General features: G+C 38.5%; 1 protein-coding gene across 1 annotated transcript; it reads right to left on the bottom strand.

The window, feature by feature from the left end:
* Positions 1–5,762: 5,762 nt before the first annotated feature.
* On the bottom strand, positions 5,763–12,795 carry elovl5 (ELOVL fatty acid elongase 5). The gene is made up of 7 exons (XM_070916093.1): positions 12,729–12,795; positions 12,128–12,315; positions 9,420–9,497; positions 8,666–8,837; positions 8,039–8,163; positions 6,905–7,039; positions 5,763–5,891 (listed from the first exon to the last, which is right to left on the bottom strand). The coding sequence occupies exons 1-7, from the start codon at positions 12,784–12,786 to the stop codon at positions 5,763–5,765; spliced, it is 885 nt and encodes a 294-aa protein (XP_070772194.1). The 5' UTR covers positions 12,787–12,795.
* Positions 12,796–14,157: the final 1,362 nt, after the last annotated feature.

Here is a 14,157-nt window from a genome sequence, read left to right on the forward strand (position 1 = left end):
GTAGCATTCAGCACTGGAGGTTAATTGTCCACCCCTAAACTAAACGAAGTAAAATTGCAATTAATGTTCAAATTTGCAGTACATTTAAAAAGGGGAACTTAGAGATACATGGCCGTCCTCTCTGAACGATGAAGTCATTTCGATTACAGTAATCCATGATTCATCAAACTCATGGACATCTACTCATGTTAGCATGATTGCTATTTGTATGACCACAATAACTTGAGATGATGACGCACATTTGGCCAAATCAGAATCAGGTTTTCTTATCACCAGAGGTCATGTTGCTCTGACTTTACAGCAATCAGTGGGAGGATGATAATGAAAGGAAGTGAGAGATTATATATTTAAAGCCTCCTGAAAATCACACCCAAGAGCAGTTTTTAAAGTTATTAACACTCATGAGCAGTGTGTTGTTTACCTTGCCACTCTGGGCAGCGTTAGCTAGTTAGTTCCTAAGATATTCCAACTTTTTATTGACATGTACCGAACACAATAGTGATGTTTATCTTAAATTAATGAATGAGCTTTACATTTTGGGAAATGCACTTGGTCAATTTCATGCCAAGAGTTAGCTGAGAAGATTGGTATAACTCTCATGTTTGTACACTAAATATGAAGCTACAACCAGCGGCTGGTTAGCTTAGCTTAGCATAAAGACTGGAAACAGAGGGAAACAGCTAGCCTGGATCTGTCCAAAGCTAACATAATCTGCCTACCAGCACCTCTAAAGCTCATTATGTTATATCTTGTTTGTTTAAACCGTAAGAGTAAAAACAACACAATGCAGTTTTGCATGGCTTTATGTGCTACACTATTTGTTGTGCAGGTGCAGTCACTACCTGCAGTCTCCCCTGGTTGCCTGGCAACATCACAGGGATGACTAGATCCCGGATTAATCACAGTTTTCCCTATTAACAGTTTTGTTGTTGTTTTGCACTTGAAGTCTGATAAATGAAGTCCTTAAAGGCCAAACTTACTTATTTAGACAGACTAGACACAAGCTGAATACCACACTGATCAACACACCACCCATCTATTGAGTAACAAACAGGGAGAGGCCTTCTTGAGAACCACTCTCCGACACATTTGTGTAGAAATGAGTAAACCCACACATGCTGACCGTACTTCTGTTTTCAGGGAGAAACCTCGACACCATCACCCCGCCCTCTCTGTCTCCCTCAGGCCATGGCCTCTGAAAATCAGTGAGTAAGGCATTGTTTGCATAGTGGCTGGCCAGCAGACACGCCACCAAAGCCCACAAACAGTTGCTCTGTCCTGCAAATGTGAGCTCTGTGTGACACACAGCATTCCTGTGCATCAAGTCTGCACACAGTGCTGATGAGGAGGAGGTCAAAGGGATACCACTTGAGTGGAAAGGACTTAGGGGAGTAAAGGTGGGCTGCAACAAGGATCACTGGCTAGACATTTTGACTGGAGAGAGAGAGAGAGCACAAATCACTGGACTCCCTCAGTCAAAGCAGCTGTCAGGAGAGGAGCGGCTTTCTAAGAAAACATTATGTTGCTTGCTTGGAAGGGAAGTACCTTGTTTTCTGTCCACCAGTAAACTCAGCAACAGTTCACCGGTTCTGTGCTCTTACTGTGCAAAACTAGATTAACTAAACCTGATCACACCAGGTTTACTTATTTGAGTTTACAGTCAAGATTGGACTATTATTACCAAGAATGCCAAATATTCCTTAGGCCTCAGCCTTATCGCTACAAAGCTCACAGAGTTGGGAGCTGATATCAGGACTGAGAAAAACTGCGTTCTCCTCAGAAAATGTTCACAAGTAACTGAAAAAGGTGAGCAGGCTTTGACCCCTTCGTCTTCTCTATGAAGTCAAACAAGTTTGCTTCACAACATCCTCGCTGACTTCAACCTCCATCCACTAAGAGTGAGCACTCATCGATGGACCAAGACAGGAATAAAGTAAAACACACAAAGGAGATAGAAAACAGGGTTTTTATTTAGCCATGTGTCATGTTCAGTGGAACTTCGAGGCTGCTGTCACGTCTATAAAGATGGATAATGATTCAAAGCCTTTCAGCAAACGTTTTTTTGAACCACTGCTGTTATAGTGAAACATTATGGCAGCATTTTACCTGCCAACCTATGAATTTGATCTGTCAGGAAAAGCATTTCCGCCATCAGTGGATGATGGCTTAACGAGCACTATAGCAGTATAGCAAGAGGTTTTACAAGGATTGGTAGAAAAAAAACAACTGATTACCAACTTTCTTATATATATATATTAAATTATTAAATTTGGAAAGCCTCTGTCCACTTTTTCCGTTACTACAGGAGAACCTAAATTATATGTTATATATTACCAACAACATTTGGAAAGAATAAAACAACCGTACTTTTCTATATAAACACTCATATTTATTGAGACATCTCATCACTTGATAAAATAACCAAAGTGGCAATAAGCTTTACACATTTTTTTCCAACCAAACCCATGTTGACATTCACATAGCCTACTTTTATGTAAATGAGTTGCAGTGCATTTTTGCATACCTCACAAATCTTTAATAACATTTTGTAAAATATTTATATTACTTTGACAAAGCAGAGTTCCTTTTATAGTATACTTTGTTCTTGAGAGCCAGTTTGGATTTTAAAATATCAGCCTTACAACATATCCATTCAAATTCAACGAGGCTACAGTCAGGCGATGCTATAAGTTAAATGCTAACGTCAGCATGCTAACATGCTCACAATGACAATGCTGATGTTAGCAGGCATAATGTTTACCATGTTCACCATCTTAGTTTAGCGTTTTAGCATGCTGGTGTGGTGGGGAATGCTTCCCTATTACAAATGACTGAGCATCATGTGTAGTGTTTGAACGCAGCCCCAGACCTGCCTCGTCCCCCTATCAGGACCAGATTATTTAAAGCACCTGTGCTGGTTGCTGTCGCAGGTATGTCAAGTTATTTTAGAGTCAAAACGCACAAGGCTTGTTCTGCTGCCTATTTATTTGACTGCCCTCATCTGACGTGTTGGCTGAGCTATTGTGTGTGTGGCAGTTTTAGAGATTACTTATTGTTTTAGATTTTGTATTAAGGCATTTTTAGCTAAATTTATAAAAAGTATTCATTTTATCCCCTGTATTGGTTTCATTAACTTTTCTTTGTGCATTAATTTTTTCTCCCCAGCAGCTCCAGTCCCTGCCTACTTGACTATTTCTGATATCAAACGCGTCTCTGCCTGGTCAGTAACGAACCTGTATGCCTTACTATAACTTTCCAAGCAATATTCAAGGTTTTTCATAGTATTTCCTGGGGTGCAATTCCCCAGGTGGCGTTGTCGCTCCCCTCTTCATTCACCCCTTATTCCGCCATCCCGCCACACTGGCATTTGCTAATTGGTACTCTGAACGACAAATTGACATTGCTATCAATAGAGTCACTAGCAATGCTAATAAATATTTTCACAAACCATTAATAGATAATAATAATTAGGCTCAATGAACCCTCAACTCTGTTGCTCTACATTTTTTGTTGTCTTCAAATAACATTATTTGTAGCCTTTACATAATGGAGGAAAGAACAGAAAACAGCAGCTTGAAAGCAAGTAGGTTTACAATCTGTTTGTTTTTAATGTGTTACAGTGAGTAAAGCATGAGTAACAACATGTTAACCCAGATTTACCCCAGATTTCAGAAAATATATATATATATATTTGAACAGTTTATAAAATGTATGTAATATCTCATTACATACCTGTACGCTTCCTTGGCCTTATCGATTGAGGAGTAATTTAATGCTAATTCTGCCTCGTAACTGTCATGTAGCTGAAAATGTAAAACTAACTACTCAATTTCTGAGTACATATGCTTCATGCATGTTAAACAGGTTTTGTGTTATCTGCTATTATCTGTGGACCAGATTACTCATGCAGAGAAAATGCGGCCTTTGTATGTATTATTCAGATTTTAACAATTTCTGATGCAGTGAACATGAATCTAGGTCACCTATACATTTGAGCAACATGCTGATCCAGTGGTTAAGGCCATACAGTACCTCATTAAATTGAATCAGCATGGTAGAGCTGCGCAGCTGTGCTCCACAGCCATGGTGTCAGATTTAGAGTTCATAATTCAAACAATCCTTGTACCTTTTGTTTTCTATACCAGCATTTACTGTGTAGGCCCCTGTCAATGGTTTAAAGAAAATAACATTAACATAAGGAAAAACACAGGAATAAATAGTTGAATCACTACAACCTTTCTCCACCAAAAAACAAAAAAATCATTCTCATATAATGACTTCGTTGATTTTACTTTAAAAAATCGCGTTAATATGGTAAAATGAAGGAAGACGTTTTGGGAAACACGCTTGTTCACTTTCTTGCCGAGAGTTAGATGAGAAAATTGATACCAATCTCCATATTTGTATGCTAAATATAAGGCTACAGCCAGCAGCAGGCTACCTTAGCTTAGCATAAAGACTGGAATCAGGTGGAAACAGCTAGCCTGGATCTGTTCAACTATAACAAGATCTAAAGTGAGCTTTAGAGGTGCTAGTAGTTGGATTTTGTTACCCTTTGGGCAGAGCCAGGTTAGCTGTTTAGCATAAGATAAACATCACTATTGTGTTTAGCATGTGTCAAGTTTAGGAATGATGGTTTAGGACATTTGGTATTTTCAACCCCCCCCAAAAAAAACCCAAACAGAGTCAGGCACAGGATTTGAACAGGAAGTTTGACACATACCAGTCTGTAATGGACCAACATGAATCTGGTGATAGCATACTGAAAAGATGAAAAATGCTACTTTAGAAACCAAACTGGTCCAGAAGGCACCCTATTTATGTAAAGACTCAAAAACACTAACTGTACCTATAGTGTTTGAAAAAAGCAGTTCCATCACAAGGTCCATTTAGTAGCTCCAGATCTGCTAAATGGACCTTGTGGTGAGATTGTTTTTCAACTGTTATGATATTCACTACCTATATATTACCAATAAGCAGTTGCACTGCAGACCTAACGGGCATTGCCTTATTTCATTTCAATTAATTCAAGTTCTAATGGCATTTACTCGATAAAGCTACAGCAGATATAACACAGTGTGAAAGGAGAAAAACTGATTTTTGTAACATGGGGGATGTTAAGGAGAACTGAGTTGATATCGTGCTCGTAAAACACAACGACTGCCTTTAACATTGTGTCTTGAACTGGTTTAAATATGAATCCTAGCATAAGCAGTGTACTATGCTTTGGTTAGATGGCTAAATATTCCAAACTGGAGACCCTGCTGCAAATATACGGCAAAATGCAACTTCTGCTGTTACAAGCTGTCAGTAAAAAAGTACAGTATTACACAGGGCAATATTGAGGATTACGGCACAGCCGAGGCTGTAGTGAGATAAAGCAAGACACAAGATGCATGCTCTAGTTACACATTAAGGGCTGTAGTATTAATTGTCCCTTACGTTGTTGGAACAGTGTGCCAACACACTCGGGGCAGCTTTCATCTGTGGACCTTCTGTATGTAAAGCCTGGTAGCGAGAGAGAGATTTCTGCTTTGGAGTGAATTTATTGTGCAGTGTCAACCTTTAACTATATTAATGTAATAATTCAATACCATTAGTAGGAATGTGTGTAAAAACATGGAAAGTCTCTGGATATATGTGGCTATGGCTTGTTTCATCTCAAGTGAGTGCGAGACTATTCTAGATAAGAAGATACATATACCTCCTAGCAGCATTAGCTAACACGCTACAGTGAAAATTGGGTGACGATTTCTCAAATGTCAATCCACCCTGAGTTTCTTGTGTGCAGAGCGCTCCGTTGATGGCGTCCCATTTGCATGTCCGTTTGTTGATGCAGGAGAGCCATTCTGGTGCTCCTTCTTTAGAGAAGCACTGGGCTTCTTGTATGTCTTGTGTGAGAGAAAGAGAGGCATAGAGAACATGTTATTACACATAACGTAATCATTGAAAATTGAATAAGGTCACCTCATAATTAAATGTAATTACTGAAACACAAATTTCTATTTATAATGTAAGATAGTATGTTTAAAGTAATTTGGCAACAGTGTCTCCATCACATAGTTTGTCCACCAGAGAGCGTTAGTTAATTTTTCACCTGTAAAATGTCCGTTCATGGCTTTGTCACAGTTCTTAAAAACACAAATTGAACGGCTCCTTAACAAAAAATGTTGTTGATGTTATGTGTTAATGAAAAAATACTCTAATATCTTCTAAACTGCAGTATCAGACAGGCTATAAGCAGAATGTAACATACACAAATGTTAAACCCAATAAGCCTGTTAGCAGAAACAGAACTAGTTTTTGTCTATTTAAAAACACAAATATACAGTGTTAATTTGAAGGATAAGGCTGGCTTTATTCTCTATTTTTGTTACAGTCAACATACAATATCTCCTGAAAATACAAAAACCAACAATGCAATAGTTTGTTATTCAGTAATTTCCCACTTCCTTTCTGCTCCAAGCTTGTTTCTTACTGAAGATGTATATATTTAAAATCAAATATGTTACTTTTTTTAAATGCTTAGTAATTTTCTGTAACAGCTGGGCACTGCAGTTTTTTTGCAAAAGTTACTCAAACAGGTGTAAATAGTGCATTTGTTGGACTATTTTCAGTGGCGGATTAACACTTGTTTGGTACTCTAGTGAGTACAGCAGCCAGATGGTGTATGTGTTATTGACTCAATTAAACTACACCACCTACGTCCTCCGTAATGAAGGAACATGTCACCAAATGCAACAATGGGGCTCACCGATGTGTTTTTAATTGTTTTTGAGCAACAATGGAGCTCTATGGCACAGAGGAATAAGATTGATCAGGCTTTGGCTACACAGACAATATTGTTCTTATATATCCTTTAAACTCATTAATTAACAGTTTAAAATGGGAAAAAACAACTGACCTGAATGTAGAAGTTTGAGAAAAGGAAAATGAGTGCGACCATGTAACTTATTTGGAAGTACAGCCATCCCATGGGAAAGCCACACGGCCATATGACTGCACACATTGTCTGGGACATGGTTAAAAAGAACTGGATCTGTGGAGGAAACATGGCACGTGCAGACACAGAATAGGATGAGAAGGTGACCCAGAGAACATATAGAAACGTAATATTGATCCAGAGCCTAAAATATCTTATGGACAGACCAAAGGACAAAGATTGAAAATATAACTTTCTTTACAAGCATGAATTTTTAAAAGGATAATAGGTGAAATAAGGGAAGAAACAGTGATGGAAAGTAACTAAGTATATTTACTCAAGTACTGTACTTAAGTACAATTTTGAGGTATTTTACTAAGTATTTCTATTTTATGCTACTTTATATTTCTACTTCACAACATTTCATAGGCAAATATATTGTACTTTTTACTCCACTACATTTATGTGGCAGCTATAGTAACTAGTTACTTTGCAGTATAAGATTTTTTATACAAAACATACAATCTGCTTCTAAATTATAATACATCGTTCCTTCTCATCAAGACATTTTAGTCTGTAATTTATATTTCAATCTATTTTCAACACAGTTTCAAGTATTTTCTAAAACACTTTCATTTTTTCTTTTGCAGCAACCTGACTCAATCTTTCTTTCATTTGAAGCTACAGACTCCTTTTAAGAGCATGTTTTAAACAAATTGATCTTTAAAAAAAATGTCACTTATTTTAAGAAAATTAAATAAAAACATTTTTAGGATGTAATTATACTCAGAAATGTCTTCATGAGATTGGGGGTTCTGCAGATCAAACTGCCCAACAGTATAAAGAATAGTTGACCTCGACCAACTACAGGAATAACAGGCTACTTACACATTAATATATCAAAATGTAATAATAATCCTAATCCATAATGAGTGCTTTTGCTTTTTATACATTGAATACATTTTGCTGATGAAACTTTTGTAGTTTTATTTAAGTAAACTTTTGAATTTTACTTTAACTGTTGTATTTTTTACACTGTGGTACTGCTACTTTTACTTAAGTGACGGATCTGAATACTTTTTCCACAGATGGGAAGAAACTGCAGGATGAACCCACCAGCTGTAACTGTGTGATGTACTTCTTCCACCAAAGGTACGGCCGCATGGCCGGGATGGCTGAGAGGCCGTAGTAAGAATACATCACGACGTGGACGAAGCTGTTTAGGGAGGCGCCAAAGTACGCTGACGAGACACAGAGGAGAGACACAGGAAGTGACTGGCATTCAGGAGTGTAACGATCATACAGGGAATAACCAACATTTCATTAGTCTGCTCTGTTTGGAACAATTGCTAAAAAAGTTCATGTAAAATTAATAGAAGCCATTAACAGTAAAGTAATACAGAAATAATATAGTGATCATCTGATAAATAATAAAACATGTTTATAGATCAGAAATGTCACATTATATTTAAGTCAATAGTAAAAGGCACATTATTGATTTTGAGGAAATTGACAACTTGCAGACTACAACTTTAATAGTGCAGCACAGTGCAACCGTGTTCAGGGCAATAAGTGTCACTTTGTGTCCTTTAAGGCTTTGTGGGGAAAACAGGCTGTTTTCAGGGCTAATGGGTTTAACATTAGAGCACTTGAATTATTTAGCTCGCTTTGGGGGCAAACAGTAAATGTGGTTACTGGAATGATTTGAGTCACTGGAGGGCGAAGTTGTGTTAAAACACTCACAATGGCCACAGGGTACCCAGTTCATAACAAACCACCAGATGTTCAGCATGCTGGCGTGGTGGTAGATGTGGAGAAAGGTGATCTGGTGATTATTCTTTCGTAGTATGAAGAAGAAGGTATCCATGAACTCGATGAGCTTGGAGAAGTAGTACCACCACAGGACGTTTATGATCTGAGAGGAGACACGGCAAAACAAAAATGGTTAAAGATATAAATAAAACAAAAGAAACGCCTGAAGAGAATAATATACAATATAGAGACAAAATGTTAGTCCGACTGTCCTGAAGGCCCTTGAAAGTTCAGGATGAAGCAATTTGTAGCAGTGACACACTGATGAAACTTTTTATTTAATCACTGCAGAACTGCAAAGCCGTGCACATTTCGCTGTGAGCCTTGTTTTCACCTCCGCTGCAGAGGGACACTGAAGAGAGTCATCATGATGACACGAGTCGGATTAAATTGACTGCCTGTCACTGCAGCTTATCTGCTTGGATTTACAGGTACTCACCCACAGAGATCAGAGCAGTAGATTTGAAAGAAAAAACACACATTTTGCTTAATATTATGTGCATTCTTGCTGTCCTACAGTATCCGGTGTTTATACATTTATTGTACTGTTTATCATATCAAGAAACAGAATGGGAAATCATGTACTTTCTGTAATGAAATGACGTCAAAGATGTGATCAAATGAAAATAAAATCACCAGTAATAAAACATATAAAGGTTACACAGTGTAAATCTGACTGACTCACCTTATTATCCACTTCCTGTGCACTGTGAGTGTCCTGGCAATAGAAGTTGTAGCCACCATGCCACACGGCGGTAACAAGCTGAAGAAAAAGCCATTAAGATGAATGATGAATGGATATTTGACCATCTCCCTGAATAGATTAGCTACAGACACTGTAATGCAACACTGCACAGCACGAATGCAATGTAAAAGTGAAACTTAAAAGATATGATGTTGTGAAATGTGACTTCCCAAGTAGTAATAAACACACGGACCAACAAATGTACAGACAGATAGCATGTCAGGTAAACAGATTTGGTGCATACATATACATATACCGGAATTTCTATATGTATCGCTATATGTTATCTATACTTTTGCTTTGTAAGTGATTTTTTATTTATATAAAAATAATGGCTAAAATGTATGCAGCAAAGGCCGGCTTTCATCCTGACTTAAATCCCTAGTATGGGTCCAGCTCCAAAAACGATGCATCCCACACTTCCCATATGACAACTTGATTATTTATTCCATTTATTTGTAAGGGACTATGTACAACAATAAACATAAATGTTACCATTTGAAATATTGTACCAGAGTTAGCTCAAAAGCTAAAAAAATAAAATGCATAATACAAAATTAGTACAACAGTACATCACACACACACCATGTCAGCAAGAAGTTGACATCATCAGGGTTATTTTTTCAAAAGCCACAAAAGACATTATACACCGTGTTTATAGGCTGAGTGATACTCTCTGTGACAAGTAAAGTTTGGTGCCCCTTTAAAGAATAAATATTCAAATGCACGTAGATGGCGTGGCTTAATGCTGATTCACCAAATCAATATACTGTAGATCCACTGTCTTTGTCTGCTGCTGTAAAAGGCTTCACTAACTAACCTCAGAGCCAAGAAACTGCCACCAGTTAAGAACCAGCAACAGAATAAAGTGAGGTTCGGTTTTTATACATCAAGTATTTCGTCATGTGTGCACAGACTCCTTGATTCTTTCTCCAAACCTAGAGTGGCATTAGTCAGCCTATAAATAAACAAAATTAATCACAATCAGCTTTAATCACAATGATTATGTGATGAACCGCTGTGCCCTGGAAAGTTGACAAGAACAAAACTGCCTGTACTTTGATTCACATCAGTTGGCATTGATTTTGGACTGCCAAAAGTTCACCCCATGTCCGGGTCATTGTCAGAGTACAGAGTTTAATGAATCACACAGCCAACAGTCCGATGGGGCCTTACGCAATGCAGACACAAAGACAAGTAGCTTGTTCTGCCAGCTGGATGGGGAGAAGAGTACAGATACTTTAGACTTCAACATGCACAAAGGCACTTAATACCTGGTGTTCACAGGTACACAAAACAACAACGATCACTTTGATATGTGCAGTCTGGGCACTATTCTGACACCTTGCTGAATAAGAAGGCAATTCCATGTTTGTTTACATCGGTGCATCTATCAATTTCAGTTACTTAGTCAGCTGTTTATAAAAAGCAGTTTTCCAGCAAACAATAGGGGGCTGTGCTGATGTCTGCGAGGGCATATGAGGGATTTGACGGACGAAACAATGAGCCTGTCAGCGTCCAGCTGTGTCCCTCTCACTCCCTGATAGCACTGTCTCCCATGGAAGCTTTCAGTTGGAGACGCCAGTAGCCACAGGCCCCAATCAGAGTCAAGTGGTAAAGAAATAGCTCAACATTTTTATGGAAATATGCTTATTCGCTTTTTTCTTGAGAGTCAGATGAGAAGATTGATACCGCTCTCATACCTGTCTGCTAAATATAAAGCAGCTATGTTAGCTTAGCTTAGCATAAAGAGGTTATCGAGACAAAACACCTAAAAAAAAGTAAAACCACAACTACAAACGAGACAAATAAGATAAAGTGGTAATTAGTGAACTTTAGAGGCGCTGGTAGAAAGTTTTTTTTTTTACCTTTGGACAGACCCGGGCTCCCCCGTTTCCAGTCTTTATGCTAAGCTAAGCTAACTGTTTCCTGACTTTAGCTTCATATTTAAAGGAAATGTTGGACATTTTGGGAAATATGCTTACTGTTATTTTCTTGCCAAGAATTTATACCACTCTCGAGGGTTGTAGGGTAAATATATAGCTGGAGCCAGCAGCCGGTTAGCTTAGCATAGCATAACATAAAGACTGGAAACTGAAAAAATGAAATTTATGCTAAGATAAGCTAACATAGCTTCAGCTTCATATTTAACAGACAGATATGATGATATCTAACTCTACTGTTTACGAAAAATGTCTAGTGAGGCACATAACCCCCAAAGACCAACATGCAAAAACAACTCCAAAGCTTGATTAGTGAGCTAGTGAGGTGCTGGTAGTGGGAATTTGTTACCTTTGGGCAGAGCTGTTTCCCCCTGCCTCCAGTCTTAATGCTACACTAAGCTAACCAGCTGCTGGCTGCAGCTTCATATTTAGCATACACACATGAGAGTGGGATCAATCTTCTCATCTAATGCTGGCAAGAAAGCAAATAAGCATATTTTCCAAAATGTCAAAGTATTCTTTTAATCAAACATACACACATATATATATATGGTCATATTCACACACTAGAGTTTAAAGTGAGTATGCAGCTCTGACTCAGGTCAGTTTCCTCTTTGTTCTTTTATAATCTGTCTGTAGTGTGACGTTGCAGTGATTGCTTTGGCCTACTTCAACACATCTCTCAGTGCGGAGCAGTCTGTTTACCTCATAGAACATGTAGAAGGACAAGAGTGTGAGGCCCAGATTGTAGAGCACCAGGAGGCCTCTGCAGGAGTACGGCTGCCTGTGTTTCATGTACTTGGGCCCCATCCATACGATCAGAAGGTACATGACTGTGAGTGCAAAGGTTGGTGGGTAGTTGTCGAGCAGCAGCCATTCTCGCACCCGCTGATCTGAAATATGGAGATAAAGAGGCCATTTTTTTTAACCGCTTGATCGAGAGGAGACGATAAGGAGGCCTCACTGGCAACAGCAGATGAACTTGAAAAGCAGCAGCAGCAGTTCACACTGACTGAGAAATGTTTGCTCAACACCCAGAAAGGTTAGCAGCGAGAAGGTGAAAAACCCCTGCAGAATTCTTGTGCAAGTCCATGCAATATGTACAGCATATAATGAATGACTAGGGACAAAGGTTTTAGGTAAAATTTACCTTCACAGCTACCGTCATTTTTCTGTTGACTGCAGTACTCTGCTGAGCTTTTGCAGAAATTACAGTATTTGCAACATTTTGGAGGACAAACACATTTAAGACAAGAGCATCACATTTTACAGCAGCTACTAAGATGACAATATAAACTTGACGTACCTCTGGGACCCATCCATGTCTCTAGGTAAGTGTTCAGTTTATGATTGAAGGTCTCCATTTGTCACCTAAAAACAGAATGCATAATGAAAGCTAACTCACATCCGTTACATTACAACTTTTGAGGGAAATTAGCTGCTAAGTGATTCATTATATTCACCAGCTAGTTGTAAACTTTGTCTGTCTATCATCTGGAGCTAAGCAGGTAGCGCATAGTGAGTCTATCAGAGATTTTCTTGGCTGAAAAGAGCGGCTGGTAACAATGCTGATGAGAGTGATTAAAATTTCGGGCTGCGAAACCAAAACAATGAGCTGAAAGACGCTAAAACACTCTGTAGCGCTGAAGGGAACTGCAGAGTCGGGTGATAATTGTCTGTCACTGCCTGTGACATATTTTACATTACACATAATCATTTGACCCATTTTGTGTGTGAAAATATTGATTAATGCAGCTTTAAGTATGATAAGCTTAATTAATCTGCCTGAAAGAGAGTTTAGTGATCATAACAACAGTCTCCTGGAAATTATGATGAACTGTGAGCATTGTTGAAACAACAAAAGTTGTCAGTTTTGATACACGCCTATCATAACCACATAAGAGAGCAGTTGCTATTAGTCATTAGTCTGGTATTTGTCTAGTGTTAAAGTCTTTACACATCTGTTTTTATGTCTGTTCGTACTCCAGCTTGTCCACCCACGCTCTCTAATACGTCCCATGTCCCAATAACTGATCCGTCACATCCCTGTGGTTTCATTCAACAGATCAAATGTGGCCACTTCTCACTCTGGGATGTAAAACAAGAAGCCAGCAGGCAGGTGTGTGCAGACGATAACTACATCTCCGTTCAGTAAAGACAGTTATTCAGTGACTCCTCTGGCTTTTAGATTGTTGAAGGTAATGAGGATGTCGAAACGTGTAGATTTATTACCGCTAATGCGCTCCAGGTTTTAATAACTGCAGAATCTTGTCTGGCCCAGGCAGCACTGCCACATTTACTCTGACAAAAACTTCTCTAAACCTTTGTGCATGTTCTCTGTGGTGGTGCGTTATCATTTGCATCTGTTGATCACTCTGTCCTTTGAGAGCATTTCAAACACATTTACTGATTTAAAAGTACAGTTTTTCTCTGTATTTTCACCCAGAGGTAAGTACTTTTTCCATAAACAGTGCATGTCATTTACAATATAATATTAGATTCTTCCGCTGTACTTGAGACAGTCACATCAACCCTGTGATATAAAGCAGACGGCCATTTACAAGACTGTCGGAACGTCTGGAAGTTCACAGATGGATCATCATTATTACTACCAGGTCTGTCCTCAAGCCTGATGGTGTCCACTCTCTACTAATGTGTTGTCAAACTGCAGGAAGTATTTTGGCTGACAAAAAAAAGGACATTTTCTAAATCTGACCTGCTTTAAATCATACTCT

The sequence above is a fragment of the Enoplosus armatus genome, chromosome 12 (genome assembly GCF_043641665.1).
Source record: "Enoplosus armatus isolate fEnoArm2 chromosome 12, fEnoArm2.hap1, whole genome shotgun sequence".
Classification (NCBI taxonomy): domain Eukaryota; kingdom Metazoa; phylum Chordata; class Actinopteri; order Centrarchiformes; family Enoplosidae; genus Enoplosus; species Enoplosus armatus.